A 27,471-nucleotide genomic window follows, 5' to 3' on the forward strand; every position below is an offset into this window, starting at 1 on the left:
CAGTGCCTTCCCAGGCTATTAGCAGGGAGCTGGATTGAAAGTGGAGCATCCAGGACTTGAATCGGTGTCCCTATTGGATTCTGGCATTGCAGGCTGCTGAGCCACAAAAGTGCAGGCCACCAGATGTGTTTTTTTTTTTTTTTTAAGATTTATTTTATTTTTATTACAAAGTCAGATATGCTAAGAGGAGGAGAGATAGAGAGGAACTGGAGCTGCCGGGATTAGAACCAGCAGCCATATGGGATCAAGGCGAGGACCTTAGCCACTAGGCCACACTGCCGAGCCCCACCAGATGTGTTTTATAAGAGATCCAGGACTATCATGTAGATCACATGGAGTAAGAGTGCTTAAATTCCTGTTTGCAGCAGATGTTATCTGTCTTAAGAGATGTTTTTCAGTGTTCTGGAAAGATCTGCAACAATCTGCTATGCTATAGGGAATGGCTTAAACTGCTGCCTGCAATGCCAGCATCACGTGTGGATGCCGGCTCGAGTCCTGGTGACTCTACTTCCGATCCAGCTCCCTGCTAAAGTACCTGGGAAAGCAGCAGAAGACAGCCCAAGTGCTTGGGCAGCTGTGATTAGGATGAAACTCTTGACTCCTGGCTTCTGCTTGGCCCAGACCTGGCCATTACAAGCAATTTGGGGAGTCAACCCAGAGGATGGAAACTCTCTCATCTCTCCCACTCATCCTATAACTCTATCTTTGAAACTAATAAGATAAATCTTCAAAAAAATCATCCATGCAGCATGCCATGTGCTTATGGCCCTGTGCCTGAGGATGTAAGTTAGCTGCTTCATGGAAGGTTGAGTGAAACTTCTGGCTGACTTCACTTGACTGATGAAACAGATACTAACGGACAAACGATAGCCATCTGCCACCTTCCTGTGCCCGGAAGCGCTTGCCAAGGCAGCAGGAAGCTCACCAGCCATCATCCCCAACAACCTGGCTGCTCCTCAGGCCTCGGAAATGTCCATGAGTGTCTCCTGAGGCACTGCTGATGGAGTCTTGGAGGTTTTCCTGCAGGAGGTGATCAGAGAGAAGCTGCAAAGCTGGCTTCATTAGTGGTTCGCCACTGCCTGGGGCAGGCAAGGATGGATGTAGAAATTTATTCCTGTCTACTTGTGTGCAGCTATAAGTAAAAAACATTTGCAAGGTAAGGGAAGACAAAATCCTCACATAGTGGAAAGAGCAATTCAGTTTTGGGGGGAAAGTGGAGAGAGATAAAGGAGACAAGAGGAAACCAAAAGCTGTAGTGTTATCTACCCCATTCAAATTATTCACAATCGTAGCAAACCCTTTCTTAAGCCACCAGCAAACAGGAGAAGCCAAACCAATATCTCACCCTGTATGAAGCTAAGATACTGGGAAGAGGGATGCTGGAAGATTGAGAGGAAGATGCAATCGACACAAGCCAGTTATGAAGCTTTACAACTTCCCCCTGGAGGTTCCTTCGCTAAAGAAACAGGACAGGAAATAACTGTCCGATTGTGCAAACCCTGACCAGCACAGACACGACAGCGGCACCTCGGTGCAAGGGTGAGGAGGATCTCATGCTTGCTTGCTTTTCCTGCCTTTGTTTTTCCTGCCCTTTCCTGTCTTTTTTGTGAGTACTTGCAACCATACATTTTGCAGTTTCCAATGGCCTTTCCTGCCTCACTCTGGCCTGGAAGAACAAGTTGTGGGTTTCTCTGGACACTCTTCTAAATGTTCTTTCTCTTCTGAGATTTTTGAGCACACCCTCCACCCCATTCCTCTGTGCAGGGATACTTACTCCAAGTTTCAGATACATGCAACTCTATGATCTAGAAAACTGGAAACCAAGGGGAACTAACATGAATACCAATTGTTTTGACATATGAATATATTCTTCATTAGATTTTCATCAGCATGACTTCACACTAACATGTAACTTTGTGTTATATATTAATAAGATTATCTTTAATCTTCTATATATACTACTATGATATATCTGAAAAGCACATATGTTTTGCTCTTCTGTTTTCAATAGATGGGCAAAATCCTACAAAAAGTCAAAATAATAGATTTGTGTGCTTGCTTGTGAATGCCATACACTATCTGTCTATGATGGTTGCTAGAATATAAAGGAGAATTTTGTAATGCAGAGAGAAATTCAGGCAATCACCTATTTTAAAGTAATATTTCTCACTCTGAGACCTAGAAAAGGAGAATCGTGGGTCAACTACTCCATCTGCCATATCTAGAAAACCTAATTTCACTTACCACATTTTCTTCAGTTATCTATCAGTTAGTCAATCCATATGCTAACCACAGCACAGGAAGGGTTATTGCATGGCTATAACTGCTATCTTCCAGTGTCAGACACGAAAAATAACTAAAAAACAGAGAGAAACCCTTAAAAGGGAATGAAGGTATTTATTAAAGGAGACTGCGCTTTTTAATACTTTCCATAGCATTGGTTAAAAAAAAAAAGAACAAAGCTGACTCTTGTCAATTAACTTTCTTTTTCTTTTTTTTTTTTTTTAATTTTATTGTATTGTTGTTGACAATCTTTACATAGGTCAATTAACTTTCAAATTCATCAACTTTGATTTTGTCAGTCTGCACATAATACTTTTAAAAAATCTTGGAAATCACAGGCTATTTTCTATTTCCTTCTTCATATTGTAAAATTAATCTAAGTATATTATAGTTCCATAATATCTAAAATCTAATTATAACAGCTATACCTACATTTACATTTTAGCATTTCTACTAAAAAGCTCTTTCCAGGAATAGACCAACACAGCGACAATAACACTGTCCTTATGATTACACATAAGAGTTTCAAACCTTTCTTGGCCGTTGTTCTATGTGGTGTTGGGTATACTCTTGTTTTGAGCCAAGATTTCTCATAGTTAGAATGGGAATCACCCCACTGAACTCAGTGGTGTAACACAAAACCTAGCAGGAGTGCTTTGTACAGAGACCTTCAACCAACACTAGCTCCTTTACTTTGTCATATCCCTAGTCTAAATGTTTCAAAATTGGAAAAAAAATAAAAACTTGAGTTGGAATAAAAACAACACCAACAACATAATTGCAAAACTGTAAGATTAAACTATGATTATAAACTTCTATGAGACTTTAATGTCTCATAAAAATAAGCCAACTGTCCTGGTAAGGGTATTAATTGGCCTGGTGTCAGTGGATGAAAGGAAAAAGTATAAAAACAAGGTATCTTTCAGAAACTGGAATACTGTACACTTCAATCCTCAGTACTGAATCTTTCAAGTTTAGACACAGTTAGCTTAATTAGAAAATCTCATTATGGCAGGATGTATTTGATAATAATCACAGAATAAATGTAATAGTAATGAATATTTTCTGAACATTAAATTATTAATATGAAATCCAGATGCTTGTCAAATATTTGATGAGCTGTTTTTTTTTTTTTTTTTTTTGCTATTTTCCTCAATTTTTAGGCTTGATTATATGTTACCATGATGGATACTTGGAAACAATTTCAGTTTTAAAGAATTCTTTTATAAAAATGCCACCAGTAATCTCTTCACCAATGCATTTTTTCAATAATCAATGACTGTCAAAAGAATAATTTTACATATATCCCAAGTCCCTTTGGCTGGAAGAAGAGCAATTGGCTATCACCTCCTGGACAAAAATATGGAAATAAAAAGGTGTACTTTCTATTGCTGTAGTCCAATTAAATCTCCTATCATAGTGGAGAAGCTACAAACAATTCCATGTTGCTGGCTCATGGGCATCCGGAATTTTTTTTTGCACTGAAGACTCAATTTAAAAAATCACTCTGGGGTCTGGTGTAGTGGCCTAACAGGCTAATCCCCCATCTGCCAGCACCAGTATTTCACAAGGGTGCTGGTTCGTGTCCTGGCTGCTCTACTTCTGCTCCAGCTCCCTGCTAATGGCCTGGGAAAGCAGTGGAGGATAGCTTCGGCCATGGACCCCTGCACCAATATGGGAACTAGTGGCTCCTAGCTTTAGACCAGCCCAGCTCTGGCTGTTTCATGTATTTGGCGTGTGAATCAGCAGATTGAAGAACTGACTTTTCAAGTAAAACATATAAATCTCTTTTAAAAATTATTTATTTTTATTTGAAAGTCAGATATACAGGGAAGAGGAGATATACAGGAAGATCTCCTGCCTGCTGATTCAACTCCCCCAGTGACCACAATAGCCAGAGCTGAGCCAATCCAAAGCCAGGAGCCCGTAGCTTCTTTTGGATCTCCCATGCAGCTGTAGGGTTCCAAGGCTCAGGGCTTTCCTTGACTGCTTTCCCAGGCCACAAGCTGGAAGCTGGATGGGAAACAGGGCTGTTGGGATTAGAACCGGTGCCCCTGTGGGATCCTGGTGTGTGCAAGGTGAGGATCTTAGCTGCTAGGCTACTGCACTGGGCCCAAATAAATAAATCTTTAAAAAAATTTAAAATCACTTTGAAGATACCTTCCCAGGCTTGCTGGCAGGAAGCCAGACAGAAGCAGAAGGAAGATTTGATCCTAGATCCTCCAATCTGGGATGAATGCATCCCTAGCAGTGGCTTAACCTGTTGTACTAAAATGAAAGCCCCTCTATTTCTGAACACATTAGTAATGGTAGCTGGGTAAAGATCTGTGATCAATTTTATTTATATGCAGTAGGTTCACTAAAGTTGTTTTGCGCTAGCTAAAGGTTTAGAAAGTACATTTGAGCTAACAGGAAACATTCATCGCTCCTTGTTCTGGCTTGGTCCTACCACACTCACTGTGTGTTTGGAGAGTGAACTAGTGATATGAATTGAGATAAATTATATTTTATATGCCATTCTTCCCTGAATTAAATTCATTTGGTGCTTAGCAGAGGCATAACACAAACACAGACCTTATGCGCCAAGAGTGGTTCATCTGACATTTTTAATAGGCAAACATATTTATTCTAATACTGTGCATAGACATGTAGCAATTAGGCCTACTCACCAGCCAGGCATTTAATATAATGCCGTAAACTAACCAAGACTGGAGATTTTCAAGGATAGATAAGGGAACCATTTCAAAGAGAAGATTGGTGTGTCGGGTTTTATTCCAAAGCTTAGCAGGAGGACTTAGGCTACAGTAGGGACATCCGGATTTTTCATATTCTCCATCTTACTTTCTATAAGTTTCTGAAGAAGTTGATATAGAATATGCAGTTTAGTTAATTTTAGTGACATCATACTGGGTCAAGGACATAATAAATCAAACACTCGGAGGAATGAAATGGCTCTGACATCAGCTTACACCCTCATCCCTCATGGTTCACAAGATTGTGCTTAGTGACATGACAAGTCATCTGAGCCTCAGATCACGATGAAACTTAAAAAGCAAAAAGCATTGGGCTCATGAAAGGAAATAGATGAATTTGGATACATGGAGATGGAGACTAGTTCTATATCACACTGTGAACTGTACCAAGTTTAACGCACTCACAGAATGTGAAGAACTGGGAAGGTACTGGGAGGAGTCAGAAATCATGGCATCGTATGAATTCCACTTCCACAATATGATAATACTAACCATGCGTCACATCTACAGGACAGATTTATCCGTCCTATTGAGGAAGCAGGCTGTCTGCATGCTGAGTGATCAATTTGCTACACTACAGCTTTTGTTTTTTCTTTCTTTCTAAAGATTTATTTATTTTATTGGAAAGTCAGATAGACAGAGAGGAAGATCTTTCGTCTGCTGATTCACTACCCAATTAGCTGCAAGGGCCAGAGCTGAGCTGATGCAAAGCCAGGAGCTTCCTTCCAGGTTTTCCACTGGGGTGCAGGGTCCCAAGGCTCAGGCCTTCCTCAACTGTTTTCCCAGGTCGTCAGAAGGAAGGTGGAAGGGAAGCGGGGCCTTCAAGACCCGAACTGGTACCCATATGGGATCCTGTTGCGTGCTAGGCAAGGACTTTAGAGACTAGGTTATTGAGCTAAGCTCACATATTCAGCTTTTAAAGATTTATTTATTTACTGATTTTATTGAAAGATTTACAGAGAGGAGAGACAGAGAGGAAGATCTGTCTGCTGAATCACTCCCCAAGTAGCCATGACAGCCGGAGCTGAACCGATCTGAAGCCAGGAGCCCGGAGTTTCTTCCAGGTCTCCCACGTGGGTGTAGGGGCCCAAGGGTTTGGGCTGTCTTCAACTGCTTTCCTAGGCTACAAGCAGGTAGCTAGATGGGAAATGAGGATTCTGTGATACAAACTGGCACCCATATGGGATTCCAGCATGTGCAATGCGAGGACTTTAGCTGCTAGGCTACTGTGCTGGGCTCTTTTTTCTTTCTTTTGAAAGAATCAAAACTGTTTCATTCTCTTGTCAGGAATTCTTAGTCTAGCTCCAGCAAATGTAAATCCTATTGTGCTTTATATTTCAGAAACCTAGCATTTCTAAAATTGTATATGCAAGTTTAGGGCTTTCTCTAAACTTCTTTTCCTGTCTTAGCTCACATATGTACATCCTTTTTGTTTCTGTAACTGGTAGTGAAGTAGCTGTCATAAAAATGCTAAACTATGGCTTGGTGGGATAGCCTAGTTCCTTAGGTTCTCACTGTGCATGCACCAGGATCCCATAGGGGCACTGAGATCCTATACGGGTGCCAGTTTGTGTCCCAGCTGCTCCACTTGAAATCCAGCTCCCTGCCTGTGGCCTGGGAAAACAGTTGTGGACAGCTCAAAGTCTTGGGACCCTGCATCCATGTGGAAGACCCTGAAGAAGCTCCTGGCTCCTGGCTTCAGAATGGCTCAGCTCTGGCTGTTGCGGCCACTTGGGGAGTGAACCAGTGGACGGAAGGTACTTCTTTCCTTAAATCTGCCTTTCCAATAAAAAATATATATAAATCATTAAAAAATTTTGTAAATTAAGTTTCTGGTATTTTTCTATGAATTTTTTGGTGAACTACTCATTCAACAAACTTACTCAAAGTTTTTATCATGGTGGGGGAAATTTTTTCAAAGGATATTGATAGGCTAAAAGAAAAAGCATGCTTCCCCTCAAGTAAACTTGGGAGCCTGGGCTATACATTTTGGGGGCAATTTTGGAGTTTGCCTAGCTGCAAGAACCTATCTCCTTTATGACCTGGTAGAAATGATCATTGTTAACACTGGAGCTTTAAATTTGACGTCAAATTTAAAATATGCCCATAGGTTATAAAAATATAATAGATGGTTAAATTGCTATGCCCAATAAATGTTGTATAACTAAGTTTAAATGTTGAATGAAAAGTTGAGATAACTAAGTTTTCATTATTTTTTCCCATAGAGTCTGGATTCAGAGTTAGCTTTTGGAGCTATTGATTCCTTAATGTAATAATGACTATAATTTAATGAATGTCTATTCTATGCCAAACACTTGGCGTTAATTATCTTAAACAGGAAGTCTACACAATAAGAATTTCTATTTTTACAGTTTGAAAACAGAGGCAGGAAAGTTTAAAGAGGTCGCTCAATCAGAAATGTGGTATACAGAGAATGAAATATACTGTTTTTAAAAAAGTGTGGTAGTATCAGCAACAATGCTGTTGCTCTCCTTAAATTTCCATTTGAAGACTCATTTTTATTAGTTCTATGGTTAATACATAAATGAAAGCAAAATGTATTCACCATATAGAGCAAAGATATTTGGGAGATAAGAAAATGGCATTTTTATTCTTAACCAACCTCACATTTATTATAATATTTCATATATGAATTTATTACGTAAAATAGATTTGCTAAGTTTATTATGAGTAGAAAACTAACCTCAAAGTAAAAAGAGATGACATTTCTACAACATGGAAGGAGTGAAATCTTTCTGCATTGAGATTTTTGGATCTGAAGTAGATATGCATTTTTAAGTGATTTTGCTATTTTAGACAGTTTTATAAATGGCAGAATGGAAAAGTTCACTATAAATTTTCATGAGCCCTGGCATGGTACATTTTATTGTGACTGACAGTATAATGTTGCTATAATAAAAATTCCTGTCAACCTCGTCTCTCCTGAAATGCCTGAAGCTTTGCAGTTTAAGTGTCAGATTAAAATCTGTGATGGAGAGAGGGAACAAATCTCTATGTCCCCTCTTTACAACAAGTGAAGTGAGATGGTGCCAGCTTCATGTGGAATTTGTTTTCAAGAAGTTTGTTTCCATAATTGTAAGGATGAGTTGCTTGATGTTTTAATGATGCCCTCTATTTGTGTGTGTGTGTGAACTTATCCTGCGGACTGTTACTACCTAAGTCAGATGAGTAGATTCAGAGATTTATGTAAATTCTCAGTAATCTAAATATTTCCACTGGGAACTAGGTTTCACAATATGAGTTAGTGTGAGGTTGACCTGAATATGACATCATTTATCTAAATGACATTCAGCTTAAAAATTCATTTCCACAGCCTCCATGTTCGAGGTCTCAAGCTGGGAGTTTTCCAAAAGATTTGTTCCTGCCCATGTGTTTCCTTCCCATGCCAACTGTGTTCGCACCTTTCTTGTCTCCTACTTGGTATTTCTGCTTCAAAAATTACATGCCTCCCACAGGACTGCTCTCTTCCTGCTCTGTGCAGGCCCCTTCTCCTCCCCCTTCAGCTTACATAGCTTCATTCTTAAACACAAAGTTAAACAAAGTCATTTCGCAACTCATCTTCCTCCACGTCCTGTCCTTTCTCTGTCAACTTCCTAGAATAACAGTCCAGACAGATGCCTTCATTCTTTAACATCCTGCAGATGGGCTTCTATTTTTAAAATATTTTGGCATTCTTGAAGACAATGACTGGCTGTTATATCTTCTGATTTTTTTTTTTTTTGGTACAACTTATAGGGTATCTGACTTCAAAACCTTCCTCTTTCAACTTGGTGACATTTGTATATTCCTTAGCTTCTGTAGCACCATTAGTTTTGCTAACACCAGTGTTTGCCACATTACTGTTTTCTAGAATCATCATTTTAACTCCTGACCCATAAAGCTCAATACTGGCTACATATTAGAAATAACTGGCACTTTCAAAAACTGCTATTATTTGGCCTTTCCCACGACCCCATTGAATATAATTCTTCAAGACCACAAAGCTGGAAGATGTATTTTTTCCAACAACTCCTATGGTAATTTTGGTACACAGTCCTGGCTGCAGGTGTTCACCAAACATCTATGACCTGCTCTCAGTACTCTCTTCTTTCGCAGTGTCATGGCCTTTGCTCTTCCATATTATCATGAAGGTAGTTTCTGAAAAGGTACTATGAAGGAACACATGTTGGTCCTCTTCCTATTTTACCTGGAGGAGCAACTTGGTATCACCTATAGAACACAGTAGTTCTTAAATCTCTATACAGAGCACTGTAAGAAGTTTTCATTTGTTTGCTTTCTTTTAAATGAAAGAACACACCCTTAACTGTGATTGGTTGCTCTACATGAACCTTTTCAGTTACAATAGATAATACTCACGCATGGCTATGGGGCACGCAAAATACAGTTATCCCAAAATGAGATGTGTTATAAATGTAAGATTTCAAAGACTTAATATCAAAAGAATATTATAAATTATCTCATTAGTATATTTTTAATTGATTGCATGTTGGGATTTTTTGATATTTTGATATATGTTTTATCTGTTTCTGCTTACTTTTTCATATAGGTATGATACAATGGCTTGCATTACACAAGGGTACTTCAATATGTGGAATATGAAATTAAAAGTTCAATTTAGGGATGGGGGTTTGATCCACCAGTTAAACTGCCAGTTAAAATGTACAGTTCCCACAATAGCGTACCCAAGTTTGATACTTCCCTGTGGTCTCTTACTCCAACTTCGTGCTAATGCAGATTCTGGGAGGATGGTCATAGCTCTAGCAACTGAGTTACTGTCAGCCATGTGGGACTGAGTGCCCGGCCAGAGGCACTGTAACCATCTGAGGAGTGAACCAGTGGATGGCGGCTTCCTCTATCTCCATGAATAAAATTAATAAATTAAAAAAATTAAAATAATATTGGCATACAAATTTTGAAATCCATGTACAAAAAGTAAGGTTGGAGAAACTTGTTTTTTCCTGCCAAGGACCCTGTGGGTATTTATTAACATCATTTGTGGGCCATACAAAATTATCAATTTAAAAATTAGCTTGCTACAAATTTTACTGAATTTCAAGTTCTTCCTGCAATTACCTTGGTGGGACCATACTAGATGATTTTGTGAACCTTACACAGCGTAGGTGCTAGATGTTTCCAGCCCTGAAAAAAAGGGTCTGCAGAAAGTTCATGAAACATGAGCAGTATGAAAACACCATGCACAGCTAGAAAGATTCTGCACCAAAATAAACTAATGTTTTATTTCTAGTTTCTACGAACTTTCACCTGTCTCCAATTAATAGCACCACTACAGAATCTGCATTAAAAAAATTACCTTAGTAGAACGAGAGAATGAGTGAGTGAGCCTGCCTGCAGCTTCTCTCCCCAAATACAATGGCTCTAGCTGGGTCAGGGCCAGAGTTAGGAGGTGGAAACTCAACCTGAGTCTCACATGGGAGAGGCTGGAACTCATTTCCTTTAGCCTTCATCTTCAGACACCTTTGCTACTTCCTTCCTGGCATTAAACAAAGCCACTACTGGATTTTCTGACATTGGCCAAGGCACAGCTGCACTTAAGGGTCACAGTTTTCAAGATGCACATTAGCAAGAAGCTAGAATGGAAGTGGAGTCAGGATTGGACACAGGTACTCCAATATGGGGTATGGGCATGCCAAGCAGCTTCTTTACCATCTCCAAATCTGCATCCATAAAGATGATTCTGTCAGGCCGTCTTTCCCACCCCCCCCCCTCGACCGTCTTTTCAGAAACAATATACACAACTCTAAGCTCGTTCTGGCACAATGGCTCAGTGGCTAAAATGCTCGCCTTGCATGTACTGGGATCCCATATGGAGGCAGGTTTGTGTCCCGGCTACTCCACTTACCATCCAGCTCCCTGCTTATGGTCAGGGAAAGCAGTAAAGGATGGCCCAAAGCTTTAGGACCCTACACTTGTGTGTGAGACCTGGAAGAAGTTCCTGGCTGTTGGCTCCAGATTGTCTCAGCTCTGGTTGTTGCGGTCTTGGGGAGTGAACCAGTGGATGGAAGCTCTTCCTGTCTCTCCTTCTCTCTGTCAATCTACCTTTCCAATAAAAAGAAATAAATCTTTAAAACAGTTAATGAATGCGATATTAAAAATTTAATGCATAATGCATATAGTTTGAAAATAATGCATATATATATATTTTTAAACAAAGCTCTAGGCACTACATACCCTTTTGACTTCAGAGAACCAGTTACACTATTAATTACATACTGATAGAATTTTGATGTGTTTTACATCTTTACCCATCCAATACATCCCCAACAATTTATTAGAAATTTTGCTTTTGTTCACCCCAAATTCCTAAAGAAGTATTTTAAATTTTATTTCTGAAATGGAACAAATAACTTTTTTTTAAAAGATTTATTTTATTACAAAGTCAGATATACAGAGAGGAGGAAAGACAGAGAGGAAGATCTTCTGTCTGATGATTCACTCCCCAAGTGAGCCGCAACGGGCTGGTGCGCGCCGATCCGAAGCCGGGAACCAGGAACCTCTTCCAGGTCTCCCACGCGGGTGCAGTGTCCCAAGGCATTGGGCCGTCCTCGACTGCTTTCCCAGGCCACAAGCAGGGAGCTGGATGGGAAGTGGAGCTGCCGGGATTAGAACCGGCGCCCATATGGGATCCCGGCGCGTTCAAGGTGAGGACTTTAGCCGCTAGGCCACGCTGCTGGGCCCCATCACTAGTTTTAAATGAAGAGCCTGAGTATGGTGACATTTATCAATTTTGGAATCCGGTTAGATAGTCTATGTTTATATCAAATTAAGAGGCCATAAGGGGAAAGCCCTAATTCTTTTAGAAAATATTAACTTGGAAACAAATTGAAAAGCGTACTTTAAAGTTATTTGTTCCGGGCCCAGCGGCGTGGCCTAGCGGCTAAAGTCCTCGCCTTGAAAGCCCCGGGATCCCATATGGGCGCCGGTTCTAATCCCGGCAGCTCCACTTCCCATCCAGCTCCCTGTTTGTGGCCTGGGAAAGCAGGAGAGGACAGCCCAGTGCTTTGGGACACTGCACCCGTGTAGGAGACCTGGAAGAGGTTCCTGGTCCCTGGCCTCGGATCAGTGCAGCACTGGCCGTTGAGTTCACTTGGGGAGTGAATCATTGGACAGAAGATCTTCCTCTCTGTCTCTCCTCCTCTCTGTATATCTGACTTTGTAATTAAAAAAAAAATCTTAAAAAACTAGTGATGAACATGAAAGCAAGAACATATACCAAAGTTTATGTAAATGGGACTGGACAAGGAACAAGAGATACATCTGAAAAAAGGGGTCCCTGTTCAGGAACAAAGACAGGAAGGCCAAGTGCCCTAAAAGAAGAGACAGAAAACATTTTTTAAAGCTCGTGTTGGGCTGGGACATGGAATGCTTGACTGAAACGATTGGGAGAAGGAAGAAGTGGAAAATCAGACTGTTGTGTCCTGATTCTCAGCAAGAATGTTCTCCGCTTACCTCATTGCCACGTTACTGCCATCAATAACAATGGGTCTCAGATTTTCCCCATCATCTGCTACAAGCTCTTGCATAGGAGATTCAGGCCTTTGAGATTCCAGGGAAGCCGATTCCCTCATTACACTGTTAACTGTGCTAACTGATGGATCAGCTTCACTTTTATTTCCAAGCTTGACAAGTTCTCCCAAAATGTCATTGATTAAAGCATCGGTACCAAGTTTGTTTAGCACAAGCTGAACCTGTTCTTCGGAGTAACCTAACTTAAGTGCAAACTCCAGTTTTGTTTGGTATTCTCGAACCACATCAGGGGGTTTCTTCACGTCCTTGCATGTAGTCTGGGACTCTTCCGGTTTAAAATCCTGCAGAATTTCATTACGTTTGAGAATGTGTGGCTCTAGACAGGGAGACCTACACAGCTGTCTGTGAGTGTTGGTTAACAAGCATGACTCTGCTGAAATGCTCCCCAACTGTTCTGACTCATGATCGGAATTTGTGCTTTCTTCAGAGTCACCAAAACTCACATTCTCTTCAGACACCTCTTGCTCTTCCTTCCCAGCACTAACTGTATCCATTGCTGTTTTCTCTGGCATTGGCCAAGGCACAGCTGCACTTAACTGAGGGTCAGTGCTGTCCACGTGCAGGTGGCTGAGGTCATTGCCCAGGTGATCCTTCAAGCCCATGAAGCTGTTCCGCACACTTGCCTCCACCTTGCTGTTTTGTCTGTATTCCTGAATGCAAAGCACCCCGTACTCCTAGAGGAAAAAAATGTCAAGTATTTAGCATTACATGTTTAAGTGGCACTGTCTACATCTTCTCATAACTCCTTGATAAGATAGTACCATGCCCCATTTTTCAAATGAAGATGCTACAAAATTTGAAGTGCTACTATAATTCCTCCAAGAGAGTGAAAAAGCAGTGGAATTGCTCTTATTTTCAAGTTTTGTCTGACTTTCAAACTCATGCCTTTTTTCATTATATCATGCTGCTTCTCAAGCTTGAAGAAAGAGATTTTCCATCTCTAGAAAGGCTCAGACTTGTAAAGTGATACATGGAATATTGTTAGAAAGCATGTTTTAAACATGTCATGACAGGTCATGTACATTTTTCTCTAGCAGAATTTTAAAAAATCCAAATATTCTAAAGATAAAGCCACATAGGAATAAAGGAAAATATGTGCTTATCATAATTTAAAAATTTATGTTAGTGGGGATGAGGTTTTAATAACAATTTAAAGAAGTTCCCTAAAATAATTACAATATTGAGATGAAAAAAGCACATATTCTAAACTTGGTAACAAAGACTTAAGTAACTACAAAGTGAATTATATTTCACTAAGAGATGAACACAGTTTTATCCTAATAATCATGCTTTTGTGAACATAAAACATGGTACCACAAAGTATTTTTTAACATTATGTTAACCTAATTAGATGGTAGGGACACTGAGGTTTCTTTCATTCTAGCAAAAAACAAAATTTTTTAATCAAGGCTCATTTTTAGAAAGGAAAGCAATTAAGTATGTCATATAACATTAATAGCAAACAACCAAATACATTAAATGTTACCTCAGTTTCTTGAATTTTATGGCAGGAAAATACTTGTGTACTGTATTAGATTAATTAACCACTAATCTGTATTGGGCTAAAAAGTTGACTTTTCTCTCATTTTTCTCTTACAAAAGTATTTTTATGATTTAAAATGTGTTTGCTGGAGTTGCCTTCTTAGCGCAGTAGGCAGTGCGTCAGTCTCATAAAATGTGTTCGCCATTTTACTATTTTTTTTCTTAAAGTCTATTGGAAATGATTTTCAGTTCCCCAGTGGAAATGGGTCAGAAAAATAAAGTTACTTTCATTTGTGCTTCCCTGCAAGTACAATGTCCACATGAGTGGCTTACTTGTTAAGGAAATTCCAACATTCTACATATGCACAGCTTTGATAAGGCAGTGGTAGCTGATGTGAGACTGTCAGAAAACACCTGCTTAAGTCAGCTGAGAGAGAAACCAGCAAAACATTTTTATTCCAAAGTGCTTTAACATTACATTTATACTATAAGAAGGTTAGTATACAAAGAGTAAAAGGAAATGCCAGGTGATCTTTCTGAGAAGTCGCAAGTTTGAAAGTGTAATTGGTAAACTTACTAGTCGAGTGCTTTACATTAATGCAATAAATTTATTAACTATGGTAGCTCTGATAATAGAGAACATGAACTCTTTAGCTTGATGTTGTTGTACTTAAAATTCCTTCAGTGTAGAACTTGTATGCATTTCTACAAGAGTTTCTTGATAGTTTATTCCCTAAGAAATAGGTCACTTCAATATCACTGTTCCACTATGATAGTATTCATTAGTTTTTTTTTTTTTTTTAAAAAAAAAACATCAAACTCTCCTAGCTCCTGATTGCTCAACTGACAAAATATCTCTTGGAAGAGCTCTACCTACATACATCTTGGTCTTCTATGAAGAGGCAGCCATTTCATTTTTTTCCTGTTAATATAGATATGCATGAGCCTGCTTCTTTAGAATTGAAATAAAAGATTTTGAAAGTAGATCTTTATGTTCCAAGATTTATTAACTACTGTAATATACTAATACCACAATGCAAGTAACACATCGCAACAGCATCCTCATAAAGGGATACAGTTAAAAGAAAAAAATTCCACATGGTGTCTTTCGTGGTGCCCTCACCAAAAGTATCTTAAACAAGGCAAATCTATTGGAAGCTGGGCTGCCTGGCAACCAGAAGCTGGTTGCTAAGCTGCACTCCTTTAACATGCCATCATGAATGCTAGCACAGTGAAAGAATAATTTGGTATGAACAAAAGCCTATAAAAGAGACTGGGACTTAAGTGCGTCTGGTTTACCCTCCGAGAACAATGCAGCTGCCAAACCAATCTGGAAGCTCCGACATCATTGTTCTGTAAACCCCACAATCTGCTCTGACTGCAGGAAGTGCATTTAATGGACAACATTTCTGATCTCCCCTGAAAAGTTTGGGTTTTGCATAAGTGCTGTTGTGAGATAATTCTTCATGATAATGACTTGCTGATCAAATCCCTGCAATGGACTAGGAAATATTATTTTAATATGGAAAGGGAGACTCCTCTCTCTCTGCACTGGTTTTGGACTCTATCAGATGACATGTACACCTTATTAAAAAGATAGCCAATAGGAAAAATTAAAATGGATTTTTTGTTCAAAAGGCAAGGTGAAATTACTCTTAATGTCTCCATTTTATTCAAGAAATAAAGCCAGATATCAGAAAATTTTTAAAGTGAAACTTAACTATACTATATTGTCTTCAATCTAATGTATTTGTAACATGTAAAGACACTGCCTAAATCTACTCCACTTTACTATATGACAATGCCAAAGAGAAACAAGAAATGGGGTTATCAATTGCTTGTTGTTTTATGATATCAGACCACATGAAACTCAAGGGTATACTAATGTATTTAGTGAATGTCATACACTTTTAATTTGTGATAATTCAGTATTATTTGTATATAATATTCAAATAAAAATGTGCAACATTAGGCTCATTTATGATGATTAGGATAAATATAAGCTCAACCCATTTTTTTTTTTAAAGTAACAATTTGTTAGGCAACATAATTCTGTTTAGACAGTGTTTCACGCTGACAGGCCTCTCTTTGTCTTTGGATTTCATTGGTGAGTTCAGGGAAAGTTATCTAGTGTCATTACAGATTAAGCAAGCAGTAAAGTGATTTTCAGTTCCTGTACGGAAAGAGACTAAACACGAAAAACTATAATTAATGACAGATGTGTTCAATTTCTAGGCCTAACATATATGTCCTTTATCATATAATACTAACCTGAAATAACCTGGTCTGTACTGACATAATCATAAAGATGTGACTTCCACAAGTGTAAGTTTTAGAATACTTCTTTATTCACGTGTCATTAGCAAAAGATTTAATATGTCATTTAAAAGTGACATTTAATACAGAAATGAGCAATAGTCTGATCATTTAATAAAACACTGGAGTTTCAAAAACTGATAATATTTTCATGGGTTATATGAAGTGTTTGCTAATGCAATGAAATGTGTAAACTTACAAGGAGTCACTATCAGATACTTTAGAACAAAGAATAGATTATAAGCTTCATTTTTGTTCAGTGTGAGATTATAAAAGGAATAAAACATCACAGCATATATCACTACTTGTATGGCACAAAACTCTTCTTATTTCTAATCAAGAATCAGACTTCAGTTTTGCATTTACTGAAACGTAAATATATAAGCTATGTTTAACCAAGTAAATATTAACTATTAGGTTATTTTTTTCTCATTTTGAGACACAGCAGCATAGTATTATGCACAAAGTAGATTAATTTATACTTCATGGAGTTCATAGCTTTATTAACTTTACACTGTATTAACAATTATGATAAAACTCTGAGAAATATTGCTTAACTTTTAAACTTTATGTCAGAGGTTCCTTACAACTTGTCTTTATTTGCTGTAGTATTGAAAGCAAGGATACTGGGCAAAAATATGATGACCTAAAACCAGATTTCTACAGTTACAAGTCCATAGATGCCCTCTACATACTGCACTGGAAATTATTTTTCTTGCTACAGGCAGACTAAAAATTAAATATTGCCAGCTGCTGGGAAAGAACAACATTGTCATGCTAATTTTCTAGATGATGATGACATCTAACTAATTCTTTTAATTTCTAAAAGACATTACCTAAGGTACAAGTTTATGATATAACGGTAGCTTCTAGAAACACTGTTTGAAATGCTTCCATTTAGTGAAGAGATTTTCCCCAAGTTCTCATTAGATAATTTGAAAAATCCCTTACCTCACACCAGGCCAAGACCATTTACTTTTCACATTAGAAAGAACCTCAGATTTATTAAGAATACTAGAGCATAAAAATGCGATTCCAATTTATTTGTTCATAATGTAAAGTTACAATGCCACAAAAGTGGGTTTTGGTTGTTATCCAAATGGTGATACTATGAGAACAATGGAAATGAAATAATGAATATGTAATAAATACCTACTGCTGTAGTCTCTGTGTGTTTAATTACCATTGTATTTGCATGGGTGCTGTTGTCTGTAACCCTCTTCTAACAAAGGCAGGAAGTCCCTTGGAGCAGATTGGTTAAGGCTCTGGGGCAACAGATGTCTACTGGAACTGCAGGAGACCAGCAACTGGTGGCCTGCCCATCTTCTAAAAACTTTCAATAGACTTATGCATATGCTCACACAATAGGGCATGTGGTAGAAATGAAAACCTCTTTTTAACCCTTTCTACTCCCCCTTTCCCTCCTAACTGAGGGATAAAAGTCTTTGTCTCCTTGCTTCCCCATCACAGAACTCCTGAAAGCAATAGTTCTTGGCGTGGCATCTTCAGTCTAATGTCTGAAACTAGCATAAGGCGAAAAAAAGGGAGAGAGAACTGACACAGTGTAGATGCAGGCTGAAATTGCTGACAAGGCAGGGGAATGCTTAATCATCATATTTAAAACAAGCTGTCTGAAACATCTGCCCAGGTTGATACACCGCCCTGAGGTAGACTTCTAAGATAACAGAAAAATCCATCAAATAGTACTATTATTTTATAACACCAAGGCATGACAGTGACATCAAAAGAAACCTAAGAATTGTAAAGATAAAATCTAAACACAGTTGATCAAAAAGTCAGAAAACTTGCCCCAATAATTAATTATATATGTCATGTCTAATGCCTTATAAATGTTCATGAAACTATAAGCAATTATTTCTAAAACTCCAGCATATTTAGACATACCAATTTATTTCAAAGACATGTTAAAGAAATGAATTTTTTTTTTAATTCCATGTTGGCACTGTGTAATAATTTGTAGACTTTCATTTGAGGTGTTTTCTATCCTTTAAAGAGCTTAAATGAATACTCTAAATATTTAGCAAAGTTGAACTTCCAAGGCATCAAGTAGCACAAATACTCACGTTAGCAGGAAAATACAAAGACATTGGTTTCTGTAGCAGCCTCAGCAGTAACTCCTTCACACAATTTTAGCTGCAGACTTCCAGGCAGGCAAGAAGAACAATGAATGGCTGAACAGATGGAATGGCAATATCTTTGCTTAACCTATTACTGAGTGGAATAACAGCCAATCATAGCCCAGAAAGCTTACAATTAGTGGGCCAGGCAGATGCAAGACAACCTCAGCACCCTGCGTCAGGTTCGGAGGTTTCTAAGATAAGCAAGTTGATGTCATTCTTAGGTCTGCCCGGGGCGGCATGTGTATTAACGAGGGGTGTGCAGCAACAATAGGCCATACAAAGCTGACTAGTAGGCAGCTGCTCTACGAGCGCAGGGTCATTAGGCAGCAGGCTGCCAACAAGAAACACCTGGCTTGGGCAGACTTCAGCTTTCCCTTCTTGTTTTCAATGCACGAAACAAAGGATCCAATTATGTTTTAAAGTAGTAAAAGTTGCATGTTTCCCAAAAGTGGAGGCTATACACTAGTTTATTAGCTCTCCATTTTTGAGAAATAAAGAAAATGAGATGTGTCAAGGTACCAAGGAGCTATTGCAGCAATCACTTTTCTTTACTAAGTGAGTTACTGGTAAAGGGAGACAGGTTATAGTAAAACTAGTTCCTTGAAGATATGGGGAAATATGTATTTGAAAGTATGGCAATGTGTTAAAAGACAATAAAACTAAAAAGAGAGGAAAGTAGGACTACAAAATGGAGAGTCTTAAGAGCTCTCAGAGTTCACTGGAAATACAGTATAGTAGATTACAAGTTGCTCACCTACCAAGTAACTGAAAATCAGTTACAGTTCTATAATCTGTAGTGGTCTAGAAATAACTTTTGCAGATTATGCATTAAGTGAACATCTTTTGTAAAAGTTAAAAATGACAAATTTATAGATTATTTGAAACTTTAAAACATAACTACATCAGGCCCAGCCATGTGGCCTAGTGGCTAAAGTCCTCACTTTGAACGCCAGGAACCCATATGGGCGCCGGTTCTAATCCCGGCAGCTCCACTTCCCATCCAGCTCCCTGCTTGTGGCCTGGGAAAGCAGTTGAGGACGGTCCAAAGATTTGGGACCCTGCACCCTCGTGGGAGACCCGGACGAGGTTCCAGGTTCCCGGCTTTCGGATCGGCGCAGCACCAGCTGTTGCGGTCACTTGGGGAGTGAATCATCAGATGGAAGATCTTCTTCTCTGTCTCTCCTCCTCTCTGTATATCTGACTTTGTAATAAAAATAAATAAATCTTTAAAAAAACATAACTACATCATAGTCACATATTTTATTGGTTTGCACAGTTACTATCTGGGAAACTTTCTATGTGAAGCACACTGATGTTTTGGGGATTTTAAAAAAATCAGCATTTCAATACAAAAAAGAATAAAGCTTATTCCAATTGTGTACAACATAAAGCATATAAACTGCACATTTAGATAAAATTATTTTAGTTTAGTATAAAATCACAGTGTAAGATTCTTTTATTATCATTGCTACTTACATATGTAATTCAGTAAAATCTGTCATTTTGATTTAATATACAAATACAACATTTTTAAAGAGTTTGTACTTAATGGAATTTATAAGATGTAACACTAAAATTTCAACTCAAGATTAATTTAACATTATAAATACTGTGACACTTTTGAAGAGAATTAGTATAGAACAGTAAGTCCCCTAAGAGAGGAAGCTTGTTATTCCTGACTTATTTCAGCATTTCAGATCACAGCATTTGTAGCACTTACTGACTACTTGCTTCTGAAGACTGTTTTAATTATATCTTGAGTAGCCTCTGATAATATAAAAATCCAATCAAAATGTAAACAGTATAAGGTGCCAGGAGGATATTTTCCTACTTTAGAGAAACTGTAGCTCTTCTATTACTGATGTCATGTAGAATATGCACACTCATAAAACACTCCCTCTTCATTCCAGTACAAGTCAGAAGAGTGAAGAAAAAAGAGCTGCTGCTGTTAGAAACATACACTCTTCTGATACAAACGGACAGTCTAGATGTTTTCATTCTATAATCATGAACTCTAAAGACACACAGCTTGGTTCAAAACACTGGAAATGCTCTAGATTAATCTTCCCTTTTCACACACAAATACACAGGGTACTCAAATTTAGGCTCATTTTTGAGTAACTTGAAATAAAAAACAATATTGACTTGGGGTTTCTGATCCTAGCCTTACCCTACTCTAATGCAAATGGTTAAACATTTTCAGTTATCTCACCAAAATCATTCTCCTGATGCCTGTCAAACCCCCAAAACTATTGTTTCCAGAAAGAAAACTATAAGATGTTTATTGTAGATTTGCGCGTAAATTATTTCCCCTCCAAAGAGCTTTATATTATATTAGAAGGATGCCATTCCGAAAAATGTTGACAAATTTTAAAAATCTGAAATGATTTTCAACTAAGTATACTTAGCAAGTTCTTCGTCAAACTAGAACTATTTTTTCTGCCGAAATAGTTAAATTCTTAATCTAAATTCATAAGCCTAGTGAAGATCATGACAAAGCATCTCTAACAATACAGTTTGTTGTGTATTACAATGTGGGTTACATGGAATGCATATTTCATATCTTGTTTGAGCATAGAACTTTCCAGAAATGAAGTTAGCTGTGTGTGTGTGTGTATGTGTGTGTGCGCGCCTGGTGATGGTGGTGGTTGCAAGGAGTAAGACCACTCTTGGGGTAGTGAACTGTAATTCTGGTAAAACCAAGTGTTGTTAAACAAGATAAAACTGGAGCACATAACAGACTTCCTTGCTAAGCAGTTACAACTTAAAACCTAACAAAACTTAAGTGCTTCGAGAAGGGACAGGGGAGATCAGTATTTACGAATCCATATTAAAACCTTTTTCTTGCGTATGGAAAGGAAACTACTGTGCATGAACAGACCATCTTCTCTTCTCCCTTGGGCTTTCTGCCTCCTCTTTATCCCTTGCTACTATAGTTACTACTTTACAGTTTTAAATCAGGAGGAGGAGGCGCAGGCATCTTCTCCCTCTGCCACACTGAACACAAAGGGTGGGAGAAACCCTCTAAGAGCTCAGCAGGGTGGCTGATCTATAGCACTGGATTAAGCTTTTTTTTTTTTTTTGCAATAGCAAATAAAGGCAGCGATCTGAAAAAGCTAATCAGATCCTGCTGTGGTATTTAGACTATGTTGAGTTGCTACTATTGGATAATGTTAAGCGCATTAAAACATCTGTAGGTAAAAAGACAGCCTCGGCCTGGCTTCCCCAGTCACGTGGCTCTAGTCCACTTGCCACTGGAGAGCAAACACAAACAGCTGGGCTGGGCTCTGGGCTACTGTGATAAATGACTGAGCACTGTGCACATTTAGGACAGGAAAAAAAGAGAAAGTACAGTTTTAGGAGGGCCTGCCTTGTCCTTCTGAGATATGAATATCAAATGCTGGGCCTTGATGCTGGTGTTTGGAGTCAGTTTCTCTTGCTCATGTGATCCAAGCCTATTTCCTGGTGCCTCTCTCTTACAGACTTGCTGCCCTTTAGTATATAATGTATTTTTATCCTAACAATAACACCACGGACAAAAGATTATTATATTAATTTTTTCCAATTGCCCCTAAAGGATAGGAAGATTAAATTTTAAACAGAAAACTGCTTTCATTTTTGAGAGTTTAGAAAAAACAAAAATGATCCAGAGCTTTTGTTGTTGCACAGTAAGTTATGTTCCTACGTACAGCACTGACATGCCATATAAGAGTATCAGGGTTCAAGTCCTGGTAGCTTTACTTCTGATCTAGCTTCATGCTGATGTACTTGGGAGAGCCTCAGGAGACGGTCCAGGTGCTTGGACTCCTTCCTGTGATAGCGCCAAATGACATTTCAGGTTCCTGGCTTCAGCCTGGTCCAACTTTGGTTCTGTGGCAATTTGGGGAGTTAACTAGCAGATGGAAAATCTCTGTCATCCTCTCATCTTCCCTTTCTCCTTGCCTCCCTCTCTCTCCTTGTCCTGCCTCCCTCCGTTACTCTGCCAAATACATAAACCCATAACAAACCAACCCCCCCAAAATCATACATAATGTGAAATACGAATCAGGCACAAATTTTGTATCTTAAAAGCTACTCTATTTAGAAAGTCAGATGGGTCATGAGACTTCTCATTTATGAAACTAGTCTTCTTAGTGATCTTTAAAAAAGTGTTCAATGTTAACTCAAGCTACAGAACAACAGTGAGCATATAATCTCTATGAATTAAAGACAAATTGCTTGAGTCTGGACAGGGCTACACATAATCCACAGGGCCAACCGAATCAAGAAACTGAGAACATAATCTCTGACATGGCCATTTGAGAATGTTTGTGTAGAAAAAGTTAGATATTCTTCTAATTCCCCTTTTTCTCCAAAAACCAAGCCAGTTCTCAGGAAAGAGACAGTCTTGGAAAGTCCCCACTTTAACTGTAACAAAAGAAATCATAACTATAATTATCAGGATCAGATATTCAAAATATATCATCAGGTAGATTTTATAGTACATGAACTCAAACTACAAAGTGTTATGTGCAAATAGCATATTAGAAAAACACATTAATGATTGGTAGGTAGCAAGTATCAAAACAGATAGTACAAACCAAAAAGCCCAAATTACATTTCTGCTAACACTTTCCCCAATGCCATGGCCATCCCTGCCACTTCTCAAGTTCATATTAAACACAACTTTGCAGCTATATCGGAGATATTCAGGTTAATACTATCAACAGGGCCTGACATGATGACTCAATGACTGAATCCTCACCTCGTAAGTGCCAGCATCCCATAGCGGCACTGGTTGATGTCCTGGTTGCTCCACCTCCCATCTACCTCCCTGCTAATGGCCTGGAAAAGCAATAGAGGATGGCCCAAAGCATTGGGACCCTGTACCCACAGGGAAGACCTGGAAGATTCTCCAGCTATTATGACTATTTGGCAGTAAACCAATGGATAATAGATCTTTCTCTGTAAATCTGATCTGCCTTTCCAATAAAAAAAAATCTGAAAGAAAAAAAAAAACCCTACCAACAGGTGTATCTACCCCAGTGGCCCTAAAATAAACTGACAGTGTTTTAATATGAAGGAAACTATTTTCCTATATATACTAAGGAATAAATTGCACCAGAAATCATATTTTAGTAAAGTCATATTTGCTCTTAAAATACTAAGCAATTACTAACAGGTAAATAAAAGCTGAAAAGAAAAATCACTAAGATATAATAGATACATGCCAATCTAACTCTTATTGGAAAGACAAACAAGACTGTTTTTTAGGTTTGGGACACTTACAGAAGAACATGGCAGAGTCCACAGGATTAAAAGCAGACTCAACACTTGTGCCTTTGGAAGGTCACAGTCCAGGACTGAATCCAGGGTTTCAGTAGCAAGCTTCTAGAATATCCATGTGAGATGACTTAGCACTATCTGTTCTCTGACTCTAAGGTCTCAAGGATCTAACTCCTGAGACATAGAATCCCATCAGCACAATTTAGGTGATAGCTTCACTATTTTGCCCAATTACTGTGGCCAGCAGCTGTGGGGCCTGGATTGGCAGCTTGATCAGAACCACAGATGGAAAAGAATTTGCAAAGCCCTAAGGTGCACTTGAATCAACAAAAGCATGGGGGGAGAAAAAGCCTGGTGGACACAAAACATCAGGCACTCGCTAGACTTCTATATAGGTTCCATGAAAGCCATCAAAAGAACTTTCAAAAGCAAAACAAACAAACAAACAAACAAAAAACAAAAAAACCCCACCAAAAACAAAACTTGGAGTGGTGAAGAAAAAATTCTGAGGGCCAAACAAAAACAAAAACAGACCCAGAATAATACTAACTCCGAAATGGAAACCCATGTTTCTGACTGATTTTTCACTTACCAAAAGGAAACTACAAAATAAATGTCTGACATTTTTGGAGAACACACGGATTCCTTGGCTTCAGTTTTTACAACTATGAGTTGTATCGTACCTCACTCTTAATTTTCCTTTTAAAAAGTCTTCATTGTCATGATATTTTCTCTTCTTTTCCCTCTTCTCTCCCCCTCCCCTTACCTATTTGAAAGCCAGATGGGGAGGGAGATCTTGCATGCATGAATTCACTTTCCAGATAGCTGCAAGGGCTAGGACTGGGTCAGGTCAAAGCTAGAAGCTGGGAACCAAGAGCCAGGAGTTTCACCCATGCATCCCAAGTGGGTTGCAGGGGTCCAAGAACTTGGGCCATCTCCCACTGTCTTTTAAGATTTATTTATTTTTATTGAAAAGTCAGATATATAGAGAGGAGAAGAGACAGAGAAGAAGATCTTCTGTCCACTGAATCACTCCCCAAGTGGCTGCAATGGCCAGGGCTGGGTCAGGCCAAAGCTAGAAGCCAGGAGCCAAGAGTTTCATCCAGGTATCCCAAGTAGGTGGTGGCAGGGGTCCAAGAACTTGGGCCATCTCCCACTATTTTTTTTTAAAGACTTACTTATTTTTATTGGAAAGGCAGATATACAGAGAGGAGGAGAGACAGAGAGGAAGATCTCCCGTCCAATGATTCACTCCCCAAATGAGTACAACGGCCGGTACTGTGCCAATCCAAAGCCAAGATCCAGGAACTTCTTTTTGGGTCTCCCACGCGGGTGCAGGGTCCCAATGCTCTGGGCCGTCCTCTGCTGCTTCCCAGGCCACAAGCAGGGAGCTGGATGGGAAACAGGGCTGCCAGGGTTAGACCAGCGCCCATATGGGATCCTGGCATGTTCAAGGTGAGGACTTCAGCCACTAGGCTACCCCTCCAGGCCCTCTCCCACTTTTTTCTTTTTTTTACAGACTATCAGCAGGGTGCAGGATCAAAAATCACATGGACACACACTGGCATGATATGGGGAACACACACCGATGTGATACCGGTTGTTGACATCACAGACTTTGGCTTTATTCATTAGGCAACAACACCAGTGTCTTTAATACATTCTTAAGATACAATTGATTGGGATCAGTGTCATGCCATAACACATTAAGCCTCTACCTGCTGCATCAGCATTCCACATGTACGGCAGTTTGTGTCCAGGCTGCTCTGCTTCCAGTCCAGATCCCTGCTAATGGCCTGGTAAAGCAGTAGAGGACAGGCCAAGTGCTTGGGTCTCTGCACCCATGTGGGACATCCAGAAGAAGCTCTTGACTCCTAGCTTTGGACAGGCCCAGCTCCTGCCACTGTGGCCATTTGGAGAGTAAGCCAGTGAGGGGAAGATCTCTCTGCTTCTGCCCTTCTCTCTATAACTCTTCATTTCAAATAAAAATAAAATAAACATTAGAAAGATAAAATTGATCCCTTACCTGGAGGCAGCTGTCTAGATTGCCTTGTACCTAGGCAAGTGTTTACACTGCTGGGAGAAAGGCAGCTAAAAGCTGGCGGGCATCCTGGGCCGGTTTAATGCCAAATTTGTGTTAGCTGTATCATTGTGCCAGAATAGTTACCTAATCTTTTTTTTTTTTTTTTTAAGATATGTGGAGAGGGTGGAGAATGCTGAACTGGGACACACTACTCTGTCCTTTAGTGGAGAGGCAGCAGGTTGCCCAGGACAGGGAGTCTGGGGACATGTTAGAGTGGGAGTGGCTGAGGGCATGTTTTAACAGGAGAGGAATGACTTCTGGGGGCTTCCACAGGCTAGGCTACTGTACTCACAGGCAGGCAAAGAAGCTGAAACAGAGTGGTTTAGAGGGCGGATACTGGAGGGCATGCTTAGTCATGTCCACATGGGAGACCTGGGCTGGACTAAGCAGCATCCCCTGCTGCCCGCTGATGCATATGAAAGCTGGGGTTGTGGGGCATGTCTGGTTGGACTAGGCCACAGTAGCTGCCAGTGAGTGTTTGGGCAGCAAACACTCAGTGTTGTGAGCCACATCAGGCTGGGCTACAACACCCATCAGAATGTAAGAGAACCAGATTTGGGGGCAGATTCTGTAGGGCACTTGTGGGCTTGTCCCTGTGGGATGCAGCACCTGCTGGTTTGCGTGAGAGCTGGGAGTGGTGATGGGTGGAGCTCATGCTGGACTAGGGAACTCACCTGATGTCTGTGGGAGCCAGAGCTGGGAAGAGGTCAGGTTGTGCCAGGCTGTAGCACCCACGAGTACACACAAAGGCAGAGAATGAGGGCAGAGCATGCCAAGCAGGGCCGTGGTACCTAGTGAAAAAACTTGTGGAACTTCACTAGGCCGCAGCTCCTGCTGAGGGACACAAGAGCCAAGGCTGGGAGCAGGGTGGGCCAGGCCAGGCCAGGCTGCAGCACTCATCAACATTTGTGTGAGCTGGGAGTGGGGTTAGGCTGGGCTTGGCCAGGCTGCAGATGCAGCTAACAGACTGAACCTGACCCTGCATTAGCTGGCATACATAAGAGTCAAGTCTGAATCATCACAGATAAGGTTTCTTTGGGGATTCCCCAACTACATTGCTGGATTAAAGATATATGGTTCAACCTTGGAATGTATGTGTTGGGACTGGGCCACCTCAGTTGCAGATGCCTGTGCAATGGACTACATGTCCAGATACAGGCGGGAGACATGACAGCCAGCTCATCTAAGCCAGCAGAGAATACAGAGTTCCTCATCAGAGGATGGAAAGCAGAACACATTGGACAACTCACTGAGCCAAGCTTTGCAGCAAGTGCCTGAGTCTATGGATGCACATTCAAGTGGACTTGGTCAGCCATTAGACCTTGGAAAGATTTTTGCAACATCAGTGCAATAAATCTGACAATGTCTCAGAACTATCAAAATCATTCAAGCAACACTCTTGGCATGTTCTTGGCTGCATCAAGCTCTCTAAGGCATCATGAAATACCTGTTCCCATCCCTGGGTTGCTAATGTAGTTTGACAGCAAAGAGAAGTTTCCTTCCCTTCAACTCAGAGCAGATCAGAATAAAAAGAAAAGAACTGGGGAAAAAAAGGGGATACAATTGATCAGTTCCTAATTAC

At 39.7% G+C, this 27,471-nt stretch overlaps 1 protein-coding gene across 2 annotated transcripts in view; it reads right to left on the reverse strand.

Annotated features, from left to right (window-relative positions):
* The window catches only part of ZC3H12C (zinc finger CCCH-type containing 12C), a 70,734-nt gene that overhangs the window by 19,787 nt on the left and 23,476 nt on the right, over nt 1-27,471 (reverse strand). Inside the window, exons 1-2 of one of the 2 annotated variants that reach the window (XM_058663946.1) lie at nt 14,966-15,166; nt 12,525-13,276 (exon numbers count right to left, since the gene is read on the reverse strand). In XM_058663946.1, coding sequence (XP_058519929.1) covers nt 12,525-13,204 — 680 coding nt within the window. In that variant the 5' untranslated portion in view covers nt 13,205-13,276; nt 14,966-15,166. Of the gene's footprint in view, nt 1-12,524; nt 13,277-14,965; nt 15,167-27,471 lie in introns of those variants that run through there. The other variant, XM_058663945.1, reaches the window with a different exon arrangement.

Source organism: Ochotona princeps, chromosome 4 (assembly GCF_030435755.1).
Source record: "Ochotona princeps isolate mOchPri1 chromosome 4, mOchPri1.hap1, whole genome shotgun sequence".
NCBI classification, from domain to species: domain Eukaryota; kingdom Metazoa; phylum Chordata; class Mammalia; order Lagomorpha; family Ochotonidae; genus Ochotona; species Ochotona princeps.